The sequence below is a fragment of the Procambarus clarkii genome, chromosome 28 (genome assembly GCF_040958095.1).
Source record: "Procambarus clarkii isolate CNS0578487 chromosome 28, FALCON_Pclarkii_2.0, whole genome shotgun sequence".
Lineage (NCBI taxonomy): Eukaryota > Metazoa > Arthropoda > Malacostraca > Decapoda > Cambaridae > Procambarus > Procambarus clarkii.
In genome coordinates this window covers 28,859,969-28,876,864 of record NC_091177.1, presented here as the reverse complement: position 1 = coordinate 28,876,864, position 16,896 = coordinate 28,859,969, and the positions used below count along the sequence as shown (strand labels likewise).

At 47.3% G+C, this 16,896-nt stretch overlaps 1 protein-coding gene across 1 annotated transcript in view; it reads left to right on the top strand.

Annotated features, from left to right (window-relative positions):
• LOC138369452 (uncharacterized) overlaps positions 1–16,035 on the top strand; it is a 166,327-nt gene extending 150,292 nt beyond the window's left edge. The window contains exon 8 of the mRNA XM_069332699.1: positions 15,733–16,035. Within this exon, the coding sequence (XP_069188800.1) occupies positions 15,733–16,035 (303 nt within the window). The remainder of the gene's footprint in view (positions 1–15,732) is intronic.
• Positions 16,036–16,896: the final 861 nt, after the last annotated feature.

The following is a 16,896-nucleotide window of genomic DNA, read 5'->3' as shown; positions in this document are numbered from 1 at the left end:
CGAGAGCGGGTTCAGTGACGAAAGGGGGATTGAAAAAAAAGGTTCCCCTCGCTCTCGACGTCCGGTACTACAGTTCTACAGGTGCAAGAGTATGCCTCCTCAAGCACCCGGGAGTCAAAATAGAAGTCCAAGGGAATAACCAGAACAAGGAAAAGGTCGGCAGGAAACGGCAAGCAGATAGGAGAAGAGGGGGGAGAAAAACGAAACAGAAGGAAGAGGAAAAGGTGCTCAGCATAATTGGAGAGGACAGCAGCAGGAGCACAAGGCTAGAAAAGGACAGAGGACTGTCCCAAGGAGCATCACACTCCGGCAGCCGCCCACTAAGCCCCCCTCACGGCAACAACGAGGTGAGCGGGGAGGGGGGAACTGGATGTAAGTAAGTAATTATCAAAAGAAGGCACCAAACCGGGAAGGCTATGTAGCACCATCAAATGCGCAAAATAATCAGAGGGCGCTAAATATCACCAAGGATGCCAATACGAGAACAAAAACTCATAAGGCGAACGATATCAAAAGTATCCGCGTCACCAAGAATTCTATTGAGGGACAGGTGACCGCGAGGGGCGGTCGGAAAGCAAGACACACGCTCGTCCTGGAAGTCAGGACATTCAAGAAGGACATGCACGACCGTAAGAGGGACAATGCAACTAGGACAATAAGGAGCAGGGCGGCGCTCCATCAAGTGACCATGGGTTAAGCGAGTCTGGCCAATACGCAATCTCGACAGAGCTGTTTCCCACCGCCGGTTACGGTGGAAGGAGGATGGCCACGAGGAAACACAACATTTAAGAGTACGTAGCTTTTTACCAGTAAGAGACAACCAAGAAGCCTGCCAAAGGGGAAGGACTGAGGAATGGATAACAGGGTAAAAGTCGGAATACGGAATGCCTTTACGAGAGATGGGACAAGAGCGGACAGCTTCCTTGGCGGCAGCATCCGCACGCTCATTTAAAGACACACCAATATAGTTGGGAACCCAACAAAACTCAACCGACTTAAATTTACTGTGAACAAGAAACAGCCAATGCTGGATCTCGACAACTACTGGATGAACCAGATTAAAGGACCCACGAGCCATGAGGGCACTACGAGAGTCAACAACAACTACAAAGGAGGACTGACAACGAGAAAGCAGGAGACGAAGAGCATTGGGAATAGCATAAAGTTCCGCTGTAAAGATGCTAGTCTCCGGAGGTAAGCGACACATATAAGTGCGATCAGGAAAAACAACAGAGTAGCCAACACCGTCCGCCGACTTAGACCCATCGGTGAAGACAAAAACGGAGCGGGAGTGAGAAGAAGAAGAGTGCTCAAGGAAAAGGCGTTTTAGAACCGTAGGAGGGGTAAAAGCTTTAGTGATACGGGTCAAGGAAGTACAAAACCGCGGAAGAGGGACTCTCCACGGGGGCAAAGAAGGAACAACACGAGGAGAAACATTAGAAATACGAATGGAAAGAGAATCCTGGAGGCGAGATAACCGGACAGAAAGAGGGAGGTGGTGAAGAGGAACAGGAACCTTAGGAGGGGTAAAAGTTAAAGCACGACAGAGGCAAGAGGAAGGATGTTGTAAGGACCGCGCAAGATAGCGAAGACAGTAGCGATCACGGCGGTCCTGGAGAGACAGGAAGCCAGTGTCAACATACAAGCTAAGGACGGGAATCGAACGAAAGGCACCAGAACTGAGGCGCAACCCAGTATGGTGCAAAGCATCAAGACGGCAAAGAGTAGGAGAAGCAGACGAGTAAGCAGGGCAACCATAATCAAGCTTAGACAGGACAAGAGAGGAATGTAAAGCAAGGAGAATGCGCCTATCTGCTCCCCAAGAAGTATGGGACAAGACCCGAAGGAGGGTAAGGGCCTTAGAGCACTCAACACGGAGGTAAGAGATATGGGGAGACCAAGACAAACGAGTGTCAAGGAATAACCCCAAAAGCTTTGCGGAATCTTTGTATTCAAGGGATGACCATAAAGTGACAAAGAGGGACGAAGAACAACCCGTTTCCGCGTAAAAGTCATGGCACAAGTCTTAGAAGTAGAGAACTTGAAGCCATGATCGGTGGCCCAAGACGACACGGCATCAATTGCAAGTTGAAGCCGGCGCTGAAGGAGAGGCGAATCATCACCCTGACAGCAAAGGGTAAGATCATCGACATAGAGAGCGGAGAAGACACCAGAAGGAAGAGAAGAAAGAAGACCATTGAGGGCAACCAGAAAAAAAGAGTAGTGCTCAGAACAGTACCCTGGGGCACACCTTCGTATTGCTGAAAAGAGGCAGAGAGTGCAGTACCAAGGCGCATCCGAAAGGAACGACGGGAGAGGAAGCTGTGGAGAAAGAGAGGGAGATGACCACGAAGGCCAAAAGAATGAAGTTGAGATAGAATATGATATCGCCAAGTGGTGTCGTAAGCCTTTTCCAGGTCAAAAAGGACGGCAACAACGGAGGGGTTCGCAGCAAAAGCAGTACGAATATAGACCTCCAAGTTCACCAGGACATCTGTCGTGCTGCGGCACTTGCGGAAACCAAATTGAGAAGGGGAGAGGAGGTGATGGTGTTCCAGGAACCACATCAGACGAACGTTAACCATACGTTCAAAGAGTTTGCAGACACAACTTGTGAGAGCAATAGGGCGAAAGTCCATAGGGGAAGTACCCAGAGACCCTGATTTGCGAACAGGGAGGACAACGGCATCGAGCCAGTCCTCAGGGACTGACGACGATTCCCAGATCCGATTATACAGACTCAGTAAATACTGAGACGTGCACGGAGGGAGACGGCGAAGCATCTCATAATGAATACCATCGGAGCCCGCCGCCCAACCCCTCCTCGACTCAAGTCCATTACATCCAGCGGTCGACCCCACAGACGCATTCATAAATTTTTACATGCTGTTCATTCAAAACGGGAATATTCTTAAATATAAATTATTATTATAATATATTAGTATATTGTGCATATACAGGCATAGGTTAGGTTAGGTTAGGTGTTTAGGTTCTGTTGGACATTATTTGTATTTGTAGTACGTAGGTGAAGCATTTACAGCGTTGTGGTTTGAACAACATTGGTCAGTGAAGCACTTGTTCTGGAAGTGTTTGAACGAAATCAGTTGTGAGTCGTGTGTAAACAGTTTTTCATTCATAAACAGGGGGTTTGGCGGGTGCATGGAATCACTTTTGGATCTTTGTTTGGAGGACGGGCTGCGCCGCCGTAGAACCGCAGAGGGCCAGGGCAGAACGAAGTTCAGAGAGAGAGAAGGGATCATTATAGGGAAGTTGAAGACGAGTGCAGAAATCTAAAGGACGAGACTCAAGGACAGGTTTACGAAGAAGAAAAGATTGGGGAAGATGAAGACCAGAGCTAACAGAAGAAAAGTGGGAACCCAGTACGGAAGCGACCTGCAACGGGTCCGCCACAAGAGTATCATGGAGGTGAAGGACCGGTGAAACATCGGGAACGAATTTACCCGCTATCTTGCGGATACGCTTCCAGATCTGGGCCAGAGGAGTTTCGGACGTAATTGTTGCGACATAAGATGCCCAACATTCGCGTTTAGCCGTACGGAAGGCCCAACGGGCCACCGCACTCGCTTTCCGAAAGAAAAGAAAAGAATCGGTCGTCTGCCAACGGCGGTGCCTCTTCTAGGCTGCACGCTTACAGCGGACAGCCCGAGCACAGTCCGCATTCCACCAGGGAACGCACTTCCGTGGACCCCGAGAGGAAGAGCGAGGGATAGAGCGGAGGGCAGCGTTGAAGACAGTGTCGTGAAAAAGGAGGAGAGCGCGAGAGAGAGGCAGAAGGGAGAGGTCAAAGAGAGTAGCACTGAGGGTAAATAGGGTTCAGTCCGCCTTAGCAAACTGCCACCTAGGGAAACAGAGGGAAGGTCGAAAAGAGAAAAAGGAAACAAGGATGGTGAAATGATCACTTCCACGGAGGTCATCAAGAACCTGCCACGTGAAATCTAAGTAAAGAGAAGAAGAGCAGAGAGAAAGATCAAGACAAGAAAGGGTGCGAGTCCGAGAGTCCAAATGAATGGGCTCACCAGAATTCAGAAGAGACAGGGAAGAAGAGAGGAGAAACGGCTCAAGAAGGCGACCCCGGGTATTCGTCAGAACGTCACCCCAAAGAGAATGACGACAATTGAAGTCACCGAGCAGGAGCACAGGCTCCGGCAAGGAGTCTAGGAGGTGTTTCAAATCAGGAAGAGAAAGCGGGACACTCGGGGGGAGATAAATGGAGCAAACAGTGTACCATTTCCCCACAAAGATACGAGCAGCAGAACAATGGAGAGGCGAAGGAAAAAGTAAAGGAACAAAGGGAACATCAGCACGAATCAAAAGAGCAGAAGAATTAGAAGCCCCAGCAACAGCTGGGGGGGGGGGGGGGAGAGAAAGGAATAGCCACGAAAACGACCAGGACGAGCACCAAGCATCGGCTCCTGGAGACAGATACAAACGGGCGAAAACCACGAAATCAGAAGTTGGAGTTCGAGGAAATTGGCGTAATAACCTCGAACGTTCCAATGAAGAATGGACAATGACGAGAAGAGAAAGGACAAAAACAGAGAACATGGAAGAAACAAAGGCGAAAGAGCAACAAAGCACGTTAAAGAATATCAGGGTCGGGATCAGGGTCAGCAAAGTCAGGGTTAGGGGGCATGGGTAAACTGAGCAAAGACGGAGGGAAGGAAACGGGAGAACAGATCAGAGGTGGGCGGGCGGAGTCCGGAGGGGGAGGAAGAGGAGGAGACAACGGAGAGGAGCAGGCAAAGACAGCAGCAGGAAGAGGAGGGGTAGAAAGAGGGGAGCGCACCTCAGCAAGGGCAGCAACCGAGAGGGAAGCAGGGGCTAAAGAAACCTCCATAGCAGGAACAGGGGGCACAACCACCGAAATGGGAGGGAAAGGAGCGAGAGAGGCAGAAGTAGGGGCTGAGGAAGAAAGCGAAACCTTCTTACCCGCCGGGGAGGAGGAAGGAGCCAGGTTTACGCTTCTGACGTAAAGAGACAGGTGTCCCAGCAACCACGTACTGGGCAACGGATTCTAGCGTCTTTACAGGAGAAGCTGAACGAGAGCACAAATGACGGCCGTTTGGAGAGCGATGGACATCAGCCCGCACCGACAGGCGGCGGGGAGAGTCAAGAGACGGAGGGGAAGGATGGGAAGGAGGAACGGAGGGAGACGAGGAAGAAGACACAGGAGACACGACAGACCGGGTAGAAGGAAGGGGAACCTCAGACAGAGGACCAGGAGGAGGATCCTTCAGGAGAGAACCCAAAGGAACAGAGGAGGGGGCAGTGGGCGTATCAGGGTCCAAGGGCCGGAAACGGTTGTGAGTCTGAGGAAGGCGGGAAGGACGAGGAGAGGAAGAGCGCAACACGCGAGCATAAGAGATATTAGCATAAGGCAGGAGCCGGCGAACCTGGCGTCTCGCCTCAGGAAAAGATAAACGCTCCCGGTGCTTCAAGTTGAGGACGGCTGCCTCAAGCTTGTAATGGACACACGCACAGGAGAAGGTAGGATGGGCCTCACCGCAGTTGAGGCAACGAGCCTGGGGAGAAGTGCACTCCGACTTAGAGTGACCTTCACCACCACACACAGGACAGAGAGAGACAGTCCCGGAGCAGCGGAGGGCACCTTGCCCAAACCTCCAGCACTTGTTGCTGAGCCGAGGAGAAGGAATGTACTCCTGGACAGAGCACCTGGCACCAGCAAGAATGACAAAGGGTAGAAGGGTCCTACCATCAAAGGTAATCTTCTCAACCCGGAGGGGTTGACGGCGACTACCACGAGGGGGACGAGTAAACGTGTCCACCTGGAGAATAGAATGGCCCTGGGCAGCAAGGATATGTCGAATATCGTCGTGGCAGTCGCGCAGGTCCCGAACACCGGTCGCAACATGGGGAGGGAGCAAAATAGTGCCAACACTGGCATTCAACTGAGCGTTCTTCGAGACCCGAACAGGGGTCTCGCCAAGGCAGGATAAGGCAGCCAAGCAGGAAGCAGCATCCTGAGAAGGAGCAGCAACGACACGTGTACCGAGACGAGTGGGGTTGAAAGTTATGGAGGCATCCACGGAATCAACGAGATGTCGATGGAGGGAGAATTCGTCAGGAGCCGCAAAATCAAGAGGGAGATCAAAATATTTGGCCCACGAAGCGGGACCAAACAAGGCTTGATAGGTAGCAGAACTGGAAGGAATCGAGGCAGGGCGGCCGTGACGAGGTCGGCGGTGAGAACCCCCGGAGAGAGAGGGGTTAAAAGGCGCAGTAGTTATAACTAGAGAAGGAGCCGCGCCAGGGGACGAGGTAGTCAACACTGGGGGCTTGGGGCTCGACCCAACCACAGAGGAGGGAGGGGAGCCAGGGGAAGGAGTCAGAGAGGCCAAAGGAGGAGCAAGGTCGGGGCCCAATGCAGCGGAGGCTACAGAGCCCGGTCTTCCAACATGGACTGACTCGGGGGCTTGGTCGCCCACCCCACGAGCCTGAGAAGGTAAACCAGAAACAGCCAAAACAGGGGTCATCATCATTACGAAAAGAAGAATTCATTCACGAATGTGCCCCCACACCCACCATGGAGCCACAATTTGAGGAAAGGACACCCAACATGAAGCTATCCCCGATCTTGCCGGGGCCTCCTAGGGGGTGCGTCGTGAGTATACGCCCCACAAACGCCACCTTAAGACACCGACAGTCCGTCGAGATCGGGTTCAGTGACGAAAGGGGGATTGACTATAAAAGGTTCCCCTCGCTCTCGATGTCGGGTACTACAGTTCTACGGGTGCAAGAGTATGCCTCCTCAAGCACCCGGGCGTCAAAATAGAAGAAGTCCAAGGGAAGAACCAGAACAAGCAAAAGGTCGGCAAGAAACGGCAAGCAGATAAGAGAAGAGGGGGGAGAAAAACGAAACAGAAGGAAAAGGAAAAGGTGCCCAGCAGAATTGGAGAGGACGGCAGCAGGAGCACAAGGCTAGAAAAGGACAGAGGACTGTCCCAAGGAGCATCACACTCCGGCAGCCGCCCACTAAGCCCCCACACGGTGACAACGAGCTGAGCGGGGAGGGGGAACTGGATGTAAACCAAGTTTCCATTCGTTTGCTTTTACACTTCCGACACAGTTATTAGCAAAGATTGGCAAAGATGTTCCTGGCATACAAAGACCCATCATGAACCCAGTGTTGCATCATGCTGCTACACCCAGGTTCGCTCACATGGAGGGCTTTCAAGCACACTAAATAATTTGCCACCAGCTGGAAAGCGCGCAATATGCCAACGTGATTGCTTAGTTTGTAGATCAACAAAAAGGAATGATCAAAAACGAAAACAGGTGCAAACATGGTGTGTAGTGTGTGCTGTTCCAGTGTGCGCTGTCGACTGCTTCAACGACTACCACTCACTCCAAGACTTCTAAATGTGCAATATTAGTGCAAAAACCTGTAAATAGTGCGTGCATGTTTGTGTAAATATAATGATGAACAATGTGAATACATATATTGGTGTAATGGAAAACATTTGTGTGTGCATGTGTATTCTCGATGTATGCAACATTTATTGGCATTGACCATGATGGAACATTATATGCAACACATTTAGTGAATAATATTAGCGATAAAATACGCCTAGACACTGTAAGTAATGAAGCGAAAATAAATTCGAGGCAACTGTGGCTGCTTGAAGACCGTGCGCGATGCCTCCGGGACGAACCTAGCACGAGTGATCATGCAAGGTATGACGTCATCGCCCATATTGTCGGCTCAATTACGTCTCCGGTAAATACAATTAATTTTGTTTTTTTCTCGTGGTCAGGGAACACAACTTAACAGGTTAGGAAGATTTTTTTTTTTTTTTTTTGGGTATGCGCCTGAGGGTGACAAAGGCTAATTAGCCCTGAGCAGCACAAGGGTTAACTATTCCCTCTACCCACCATGAGTATGAACAAGACTGGAACATGAAAAGGCCAATATAGAAGACACTGCTTAACATGCTATGCCCACCTGATTAATCTTTGTATATATTTCGGATCCCTTTTCCGCCATTTTCTTCAAAATTTAACGCCTTCCTTTTCTCCCATTTAGGCCTTATTCCTGACCCATTTGCAATGGTCTATTTTTCTACACAACAAGATATGTGTATACTCTAATAGCATAAATCCAATATGCCCTGTACTTTACTATCACTTTAGAATATTTTATTTATATATACAAGAGATCTTACATTCTTGTACAGCTACTAGTATGTGTAGCGTTTCGGGCAAGTTCTTAATCCTATGTTCCCTGGAATACGACCCCGGGAAAAATCTTTTAACGGCCATGTAACCATTTTACTGTCGAGTTAAACAGAAGCTACACTTAAAGATTTGCGCCCAAAAAATCCTCCCCGGCCATAATACGATCCCAGAACAAATTACTCGCGAAATGCCAGACGAGCGTCTTAACCACTACACCACGGGAACTGCACAAAACCGGATTGACTGAAGAATGAACCATGTAGGTTCGAAACTGTAGTTGTATAGTGTAATACATTCTACAGTTATTTATTTTTCTTCGCCTTGAACGAAGATGACTTTAAAAGAACTCCTCCAATGGAACCAAGATGCAAGAGCACTTGTCAGAGGGATAGAAGCCCTAAACAAGAAAATCAATAATGAATATGCAGTCATAATCAGTGAAACATGTACATATACACGCTCACACACAGACGAGTATATATACTTACACTTTTTCGCATTCTCTGACAAATAATTCTGAACAAATGTAGCATATGAATATAAATGCAATTTTAGAGACTGCACTCTCTGCAACATGTACTATTTTGGACACACTGCAAACACTCTGAATAGGCTCCTGATTCTTCATTTGCAGTAAGAATTAAACCACTCTCATTAAGCATCAACATTATACTGAATTGTCAGAGTACGTAAATCTAACCACAATCATTTTGCACCCTACTGAACGAAGGAGGCTGCAGACATAAGGGACATCTTTATGTGGGAGCTTGTCTTATTAATTAACACTAATGAATTTACCATTGTATGAACCTTTCGTATCCGAGTTCATTTTAAATTCTATGATCCTACTCAAGTTTAGTGGACCCTGAACCACTTTCCACCTTGGTGGAAATAGTGTAATTTTTAAGTTAAGGTAAATAAAAATAATGCACTCAAAAAATTACCATTATTATTACCCATCACCAATGATATTTACAAGTCTCGATGTGAGGTCATCCAGAGCGGCAACACTAGCCCTCACGCTAGCCAGCTTCACAGATGACTGACACTATCTGCCTCTGACGAGGTTTTCAACACGCCACTAACCCTTGCGCTAGCTACAATTATGTAGACGTCTTCAACCGCTTCCCCTCCTTGACGCACTCGCTAGTATGCTTAACCAGCAAAGTCCACAGCGCTCACCTAGCCCCACTAGCTAGCACAATCCAAGAGTGAAGTCTACAGCACTCAACTAGCCCCACTGGCTAGCACCATCCAAGAGTGAAGTCTACAGCGTTCAACTAGTCCCACTGGCTAGCATCTTCTAAGAGGGAAGTCTACAGCGCTCCACTGGCTCGCACCTTCCAAGAGTGAAGTCCACAGCGATAAACCACAGCGCTCACCTAGCCCCACTGGCTAGTGCCTCCAGGAGTGAAGTCCACAGAGCTAAACTAGCCAACTTGGCTAGCCCCTCCAGGCGTAGAGGCCACAGCGTTCAACTAGCCCACTTGGCTAGCACCTTCAGGTCGACCCAAGTACTCTCTCACTCTCCCGACTTCACTCCCTTCCATTGCCTTTCTTTGGCTGGTCGTCACCTTCCAGCCCAGCCGACTAGAAGATGAGAAACTACGATTAATGGGAGGGTCAACTGCTATAGTTCGGCACCTGGATTGTAGATGGCGCCGAGCTTTCGCTTTGATGTCTATAGGGAATGGAAAGGATGGGGAAGGTAGAGGGATGGGGAGATGAAATTCAGGAAGAGGATGCGGGTGTAGAGAGAGAGGAGGTTTGAAAGTTCGGTGGCCTGTCCACCATGGGTTGACATTTTTGTATGTGTTGTTTGTTTGCGTATGTGTTATGTTGAGTTGTCAGTACATTGGCTGGGGGGGCTAGTGTTTGTGACCTTGTTGGTGTCCTAAAGCACTAGAGCCGATGGAGTTGGCTGAAGGAGGCTAATCTTAGAAACATCAGGGTAGTTACACTTCTGATGCCACGACAAATGGTTTTTTGGTTTTATATTTTTTTGTAGGTGTTTTATTTATTTATTTATTTATTTTTATTTATTTTTTTTTATTTATTTATCTGTTTATTTTTTTTTCTTCTTTATTCTTCATTTGGTGTAGATCGGGTCCGGGATGGGCCACTCATCTGGGTCGTCTGGCAGGCCGCTTAGTATTTGAGGGCTTGGGAAGGCCTCATCATGGATGTCTGATCACTTTGTTGGAGAGTGATTCTTCTGGTTCTGTGTGGTGGTTCGTGGATCTCGTAGTCGCTGGTGGTGTTTTCTGCTACGAAGGGATTTTCGGGGTCTGGGACATACATGTTCTTCATACGGTACAGCTGTCTTCTGGCCAGGTAGCTGAGCCTAATGTTCATTGGCTTCATGTTGAGCGTCTCATGGATTTGGTCAGTTCTTACCCTGTCCCTCAGAGTCAGGCCGTCTGCAAAGCGAAGTGCTTTGTTTTGTACTCGTTGGATCTTCAGCATGTTGGATTTGTTGGTGAGGTTCAGGGGAACGTAAGGGTATTCCAAGCTAGGCCTTATGATCATTCTGTACAGGTGGAGCTTGATGTGGGATGGGGCTTGGTTGAAACGGAAGAGCCTCGCCAGTGAGCCCCGGGCCATTGCTGTGTTCTGGGATACGTACTGGAAGGAGTTGAGTAGCCTGTTGAAGTTGTAACCGAGCACTGTGTTGGAGTTTGAGATGGCTATGGGTTCACCCCTGATTCTTATTCCCCCCTCATTTTCAATTGAGAAGGCCATACAGCCGACAGTGCTTAATTGGATCTTTTCTGGGTTAGTGGTGATCCTCCATTTCCTTTCCCAGTTAGCAGTCCTTGCTAGTTCTACGTTTGCCTTACGGGTTACAGTTGCATGCTTGGCCGATTGGCTTCTAGGGTTAGATGTTATTACGTGTGTTACGTCGTCCGCAAATTGCACGATAATGGTGTCCCTATACTCTGGTTGGGGCAGGTCGTTTACAAAGATGTTGAAGAGAACCAGGCTCAAGCATGATCCTTGGGGGACTCCAGCTGTTGGGGTGAAGGCTGCGGCCTCTTTTGCCTTGAAACTGGGGGTAACTTGCCTATTCTTAAGGAAATTTCTGATCAGCCTGAGGAGGGTCCAGTTTTGCGCTGGTAAGTCTGCTAATTTGTACACAAGACCATCGTGCCACAGGCTGTCGAAGGCCTTGTGTACGTCCCTCGTCGCAATCAAAGCTACCTGTTTTTGCTTGCGAATTGAGCTTACGGCATCGTAGATGATGTTAATTGCGTGCTGGGTTGATCTATGTGTTCGAAAGCCAAACTACTTTTCTGTGAAGAGGTTGTTGTACTCCATGTAGTAGTTAAGACGGTTTGACATGATTTTTTCAAAGCACTTGCCTATTGTGTCTAAGAGGGAGATTGGACGGTAGTTGCCAGGTTGGTGGGGGTCTTTCTTGGGTTTGGGAATGAATATCATCTTGGCTGACTTGAATGCTACAGGAATGTGACCCGATGCCAGCATAGGGTTGAATAGGTTGAGTATGGATTGCAGAAGATTGCCTGGTAGAAGTATGATCTGCAGCGCCTTGATCCCTGATGGTCCTGGGGCCTTATCTCTGGTGCTTTTGATGACTCCTCTCATCTCTAACATAGTTATGGGTCTTGTTAGAGGGTGGTCGTCTTCTAGGGTTGTCAGGTCAATCAGAGGGGTGCTGTTAAGGGAGGCGGCATTTTCTGTTGTCCATTGGTTGACACGTTCAAAGTGAGTGTTGTTGAAGGCTCTGCTGTTTGAAGCTGTGAGTGTCTTTTTCCAAACTGCGCCCATGAGGTCAGCCTGATCCTGCGGGTCTTCTATTTTTTTCTTGTTGCTCCTCTTCATCTTCGTCAAGGAATGTGTGTACAAGGTGGGTGAGGCTGGGGTTAACCGATCCCAGGAGCTGTCTGATCTTGCGCCAGAAAGTTCCCGGCTCCCTTTTGTACTGGTTGGCCTGTCTCACTAGGGTTCCCCAAATGTGGCTCTTGTAAGTCAGCGTAAGGTCTATGGTTTCCCTTCTGAGTGTTTGTAGGGTCAACGCTGTTGGCTGGCCAGTTTGGTAGTGGCTTTGGCAGGCTCGCTGGTACTCATTCATTTTGCCTCTGATTTCTCGGGTCGGCTTATATTGGTGGTAAGTCCTTGTGGTGGATATTTCACAAGTGGCCTCGGTTGCAAGCTGGATGCGGTTGTGGATGGTGTTTACTGCTTGGTCGATTATTTGGGTTGGGAGGTTGTCGAACTCAATGATGGGGTCGTCAGCAAGGAAGGTGTCATAGTCACGGGCACGTATGGTTTCCAGTCTGGGCCTGGATGGTGCCACATATCTGAAGGGGGTTGCTTGGAGGGATGTGGCCACAGGGATGTGGTCCGACCCCACGTTCTTGCCTGGGGTTACTCTGCTGTGGAACAGGTCACAATCTCTGTTGGTCAGCACTATGTCAGGGGTACCCCTCTGGTTGCCCGCAAAGAACGTCTTAAAGTGGGGGCCTTGGAAGGAGAGGTCCCGGTTTTGCATTAGATTGAAGAGCTGCCTGCCCTTGAGGTCTGGCCTGGCAGGAGCGTTGAATAAGACCTGATGGTGGGCATTCAGGTCTCCTGCGATGATAGTGGGGAGGTTCCTGTCGAGCAGCCTGTTCAAAGGGATGGAGGGGAGGTAGGCCAGTCTAGGTGGTAGATATGCGGTGCAGACGTGTGGGGGCCGTGTGAAGTGGTGAGTTCTATTGCAAGAAAGTTGTCGTCTTCTATGAGGATGGGGCGGTAGGAGAGCCCTCTTCTTATTAGTATTGCCACCCCACTGTACATACCCCTGTTGACTTCCCTGGTGGAATATCCCCAAATGGAGATGTGCTGGTCCTGTCTGACCGCTGTTTCATTGAGTAAGATAACATCTGGGTTAAGGGGGCATATTACGGGTTTCGTAAAAATTGTTCAATTTGTTTATAAATTTATTTATGAAATGGTTATAGAAAGAGCTGCAACTGGTCCAAGTTTCAGCATCACACCCTAAACAGAAAAGGAGAAAAAAAATACACAACGTATTATGCAACGAATTTTCAACATTTTCAAATAATTTCAGGGAACACATGTGTCAATTAAAATCATTTCTATAACACTCATATATTAAACTAACACATAATAATAGATTGTATTGATCAGTTTTATCAAAGAAAGTGTTTAGTGCAATAATATAATTTTTCAAAGTTACCCTTCCAAAAATATGCAATATATGATGTTTATAAATTTTTATAAAATCAACAAATGGACTTTGGACTAAAATGTCTACTAGAGTCTGTAGAAGCACAAACGCTACATATAAGATGTAATTTGCATGTAAATTGATTAATAAATGAAAGCTCTGAAGTAATTTGAAGGTGTAAATTACTTTCCAGAGTAAAATAAAGATCCAAGTTCGGCCACCTGTAGCTGAGCTTGACTTCGACAGATTTCGTTCATAATTGGCACACTTGCAGATAGGCATCCATTGAGCAAGGTGTGCAGGTTTCATGCAAATCCCTTGATAACAAACGAGAAAAAAATGGCCAAAAAAATAGAAAAAAAAAAAAATTACATATAAATATATTGCACATACATATTACAATTATTACAAGAGTTTGTGCTTCTACAGCACATAGTAGACATTTTAGTTGACACATGTGTTTCCTGAGATTATTTGAGAATGTTGAACATTCGTTGCATAATACGTTGTGTATTTTTTTTCTCCTTTTCTGTTTAGGGTGTGATGGTGAAACTTGGACCAGTTGCAGCCCTTTCTATAACCATTTCATAAAAAAATTTATAAGCAAATTGAACAACTTTTAATTTAGTGTGATAAGCCCCCTTAAGTCTGGCTACCTCCAGAGTGAGTAGGTATCTGTTGTTGAAGTAATGTCTGATGTTCAACTGAAGGATTGTGATCCCCATTATTGGCTATGAGACGGAAGTGTTTGTTTGGCTCTAGCGCCAGTGTTATTACATTCGGTTTAGCCGCTTCTATTTGTGGAGGTGGGGGGTAAAGCTGTTGAGCCAGGTATCTTGTTCCTGGTTCCGGCCGGGGATTGGTTGGGGATGGGGTTTCCCATACGTTGCTGTGCCATTGAGGGGTCTTCGGTGTCACTGCTGTTCATGATGTCCACATCCGTGGTGCTAGAGTCGCTCTCTGGTGGAGAGTTATGGGGGCTGCTTGCCCTTGCTCTGTCCTCAGGGGATGGGCTTCGGCTGTGAGTGTTGGTCCTAGGTCTCTTGGGACAGCGATGTGTGGAATTTATTGTTGTGGGGCTGCGGTTTTTGAAGCGATATTTCCTAGGGCCCCGGGTGGGGTTCCGGATGGCAAGGGAGTTTGTGAGAGCTTTGAGGAAAATCCCTTGTAGGATTGTTTCAGGAAGGGTGGACATAGGTGTTTGCCAGATTGTCGGGGTGGAGGGGCCGGGTTTGTTCAGGGAGTTTGGAGTCTCCTGGGCGTTGGTTGAGGCCTGGGGGCGAGGAGCACTAGGGTTGGGGTTGCTGGGTTGTGCTTGGGCCTGGCCGGCGGTTGTTGTGATGTTAGGAGTCAAGTAGGCAAGCGAGTCCTCGGACATATGGACAGGGGGCAGGCCATTGTCTTTCCTGAGTGAGTTTCAGAAACCTAGGAGCTTCACTGGGTTGTCTGGAAATTGGATTTGTGCAAATGTTAGGAGTTCGGCCCCTAAGCTGGATTTAGGATCGGGGTTTGGTGCAAGAGAGTTAGGTGTTGGGGCCTGTTGTGTATGATTCTGGGTTTGCTCTGGTATAACCGTGGGGTTATGGGGATGTTGGGTGCTTTGGTGTCCCCCTTGGGCGACCGACTGGGCCTGTTGTTGGTTAGGGATGCCCCAGGCATTTACTGGTGGAGGAGGGGCAGGAATGGTAATAGTTGCTTGTTGACGGGCTGCTGTCTCCGTTTCTTGCAATTGCTTGATTGCATCTTGCCTATGAGGACGTAGATGCGAGATTGCAACTCACTCAAATGGCGCCGAGGTCCCTCACTACCCTCTTGTATCCAGCTGGTTGATGGCAATTCATTGACCCAGGGGGAAGATACCTGTTTTGTTAGACAACATTAACCTTATCCTATAATTTGTTGTTCTCAACGCTTATGGACATCTTTTCATAAAATTAATATAATTTGTGATGTGAACCTTCACCTCACTTATATATGTATGCTCTTATGTGTAATTTTAGTATACTTAGGTTCTCTGTACCATATGGTAATTCTTAAAGATGTCACGTTATTAATGAAACACTATAATAAAATGGAAAGATTGAAGTCTGGTGTTTCTTCACAGTATAAAGGGTAGAAGAAATTTATACCATAATATTCATATTGTGATACCTGGTTTTCTTCAATACATCTGTAACTGAACAAAAGACATAGGGCTAGATCAATAAATCTTGTTAGATCTTCTCTACATTTCTTATGCTGTTCTTCACTGGAGAAGTAAGTTGAAAAGCTCAGTCTTCAAAATTAATTAGTCATTTAAACTTGTGTGTATATGCATGCAGGAGGTGGACATAGGACTTGGTCCTATCGGAATCAGTGCATCTCGAGCCCAAGTTTTGGACTTCACGTGGCCTGTGACCACAGAGTATGGCCGGATAATGGGAGGTCGAGGTCGGCCGGAGGTGGACCCGTGGGGCTTCGTGTTTCCCTTGACGCCGTTGGTGTGGGTGGCCATCCTGACGACGCTGCTGGTGCTGCCCCTGACGGTGTACCTCCTGTCTTCGTGTATATTCCTAAAAGATCACAGAGAATTGCTGGAGTATGTGTATAATATCACAAGAATTTTTTTACAACAAGGTTGGTAATATTTCTTTTAATATATATATATATTAAAATATTATATTCTTTGTCCTGGACACATGTCCCGACGAGGCAGAGTTTCGTTGGGCCGCAGAGCCTAACACCGATTAAGAATTCATTATCCCTTTGATTGAAATATTTCCACACTTAACGTAGATTCATCCCTCCCATACCAATTACCTGGGGATCAAGCCCCAAGGTTTATTAAGAGTATAATCGATCCAAACCTCGGTTATTGCTCAATGTTAATGGTCCGGTGGTGGCAGCGTAAGGTGATTCTAGAGTTTGCTAGGGGTCTGGTTCCACGTCATAATGGCTGTAGAATCTTAGCCGGTCAATACGGTTAAGACCACGTGGCGTGGGATTCGGCTTGAGTAGTGGCTCTGGGGTCTCTTTGTTTGAAGAGAGAGTTAAATCAGGATACGGGTGGAGAATTACGAATAATCCCCCTCCCGTGTTACAAAATGCATAGTTTTACCTGTAACAGGTGTAGCATCCATACTTATACCTATGAAATGAACGGAATGGTAAACAACACAGCTCAATTCCAGCACAATGTCACACAAAATAATTCAATAAAAAATAAAATCAATTGAAATCTATGAAAATTAAATTTATCAATGCAATCGGAAACATTCAAATGGAATTTGTGACATATTTAGTATAGTGTGCATGTTGCTGTTATGTGCAATAGATGGCGCTGTTTTTTAAAAAAAACATGTTTTTACCTGTCACAGAGGTGGCATCTATATAGTAGGCATATAAAAAGATGCGCATATTCAAATGGAATGTTGTGTCAGAATTTCAAAGCATTCGGTGAAGAACTTTGGAAGATTACAGCGTGTGTTGCTCTAACATCTAAAAGA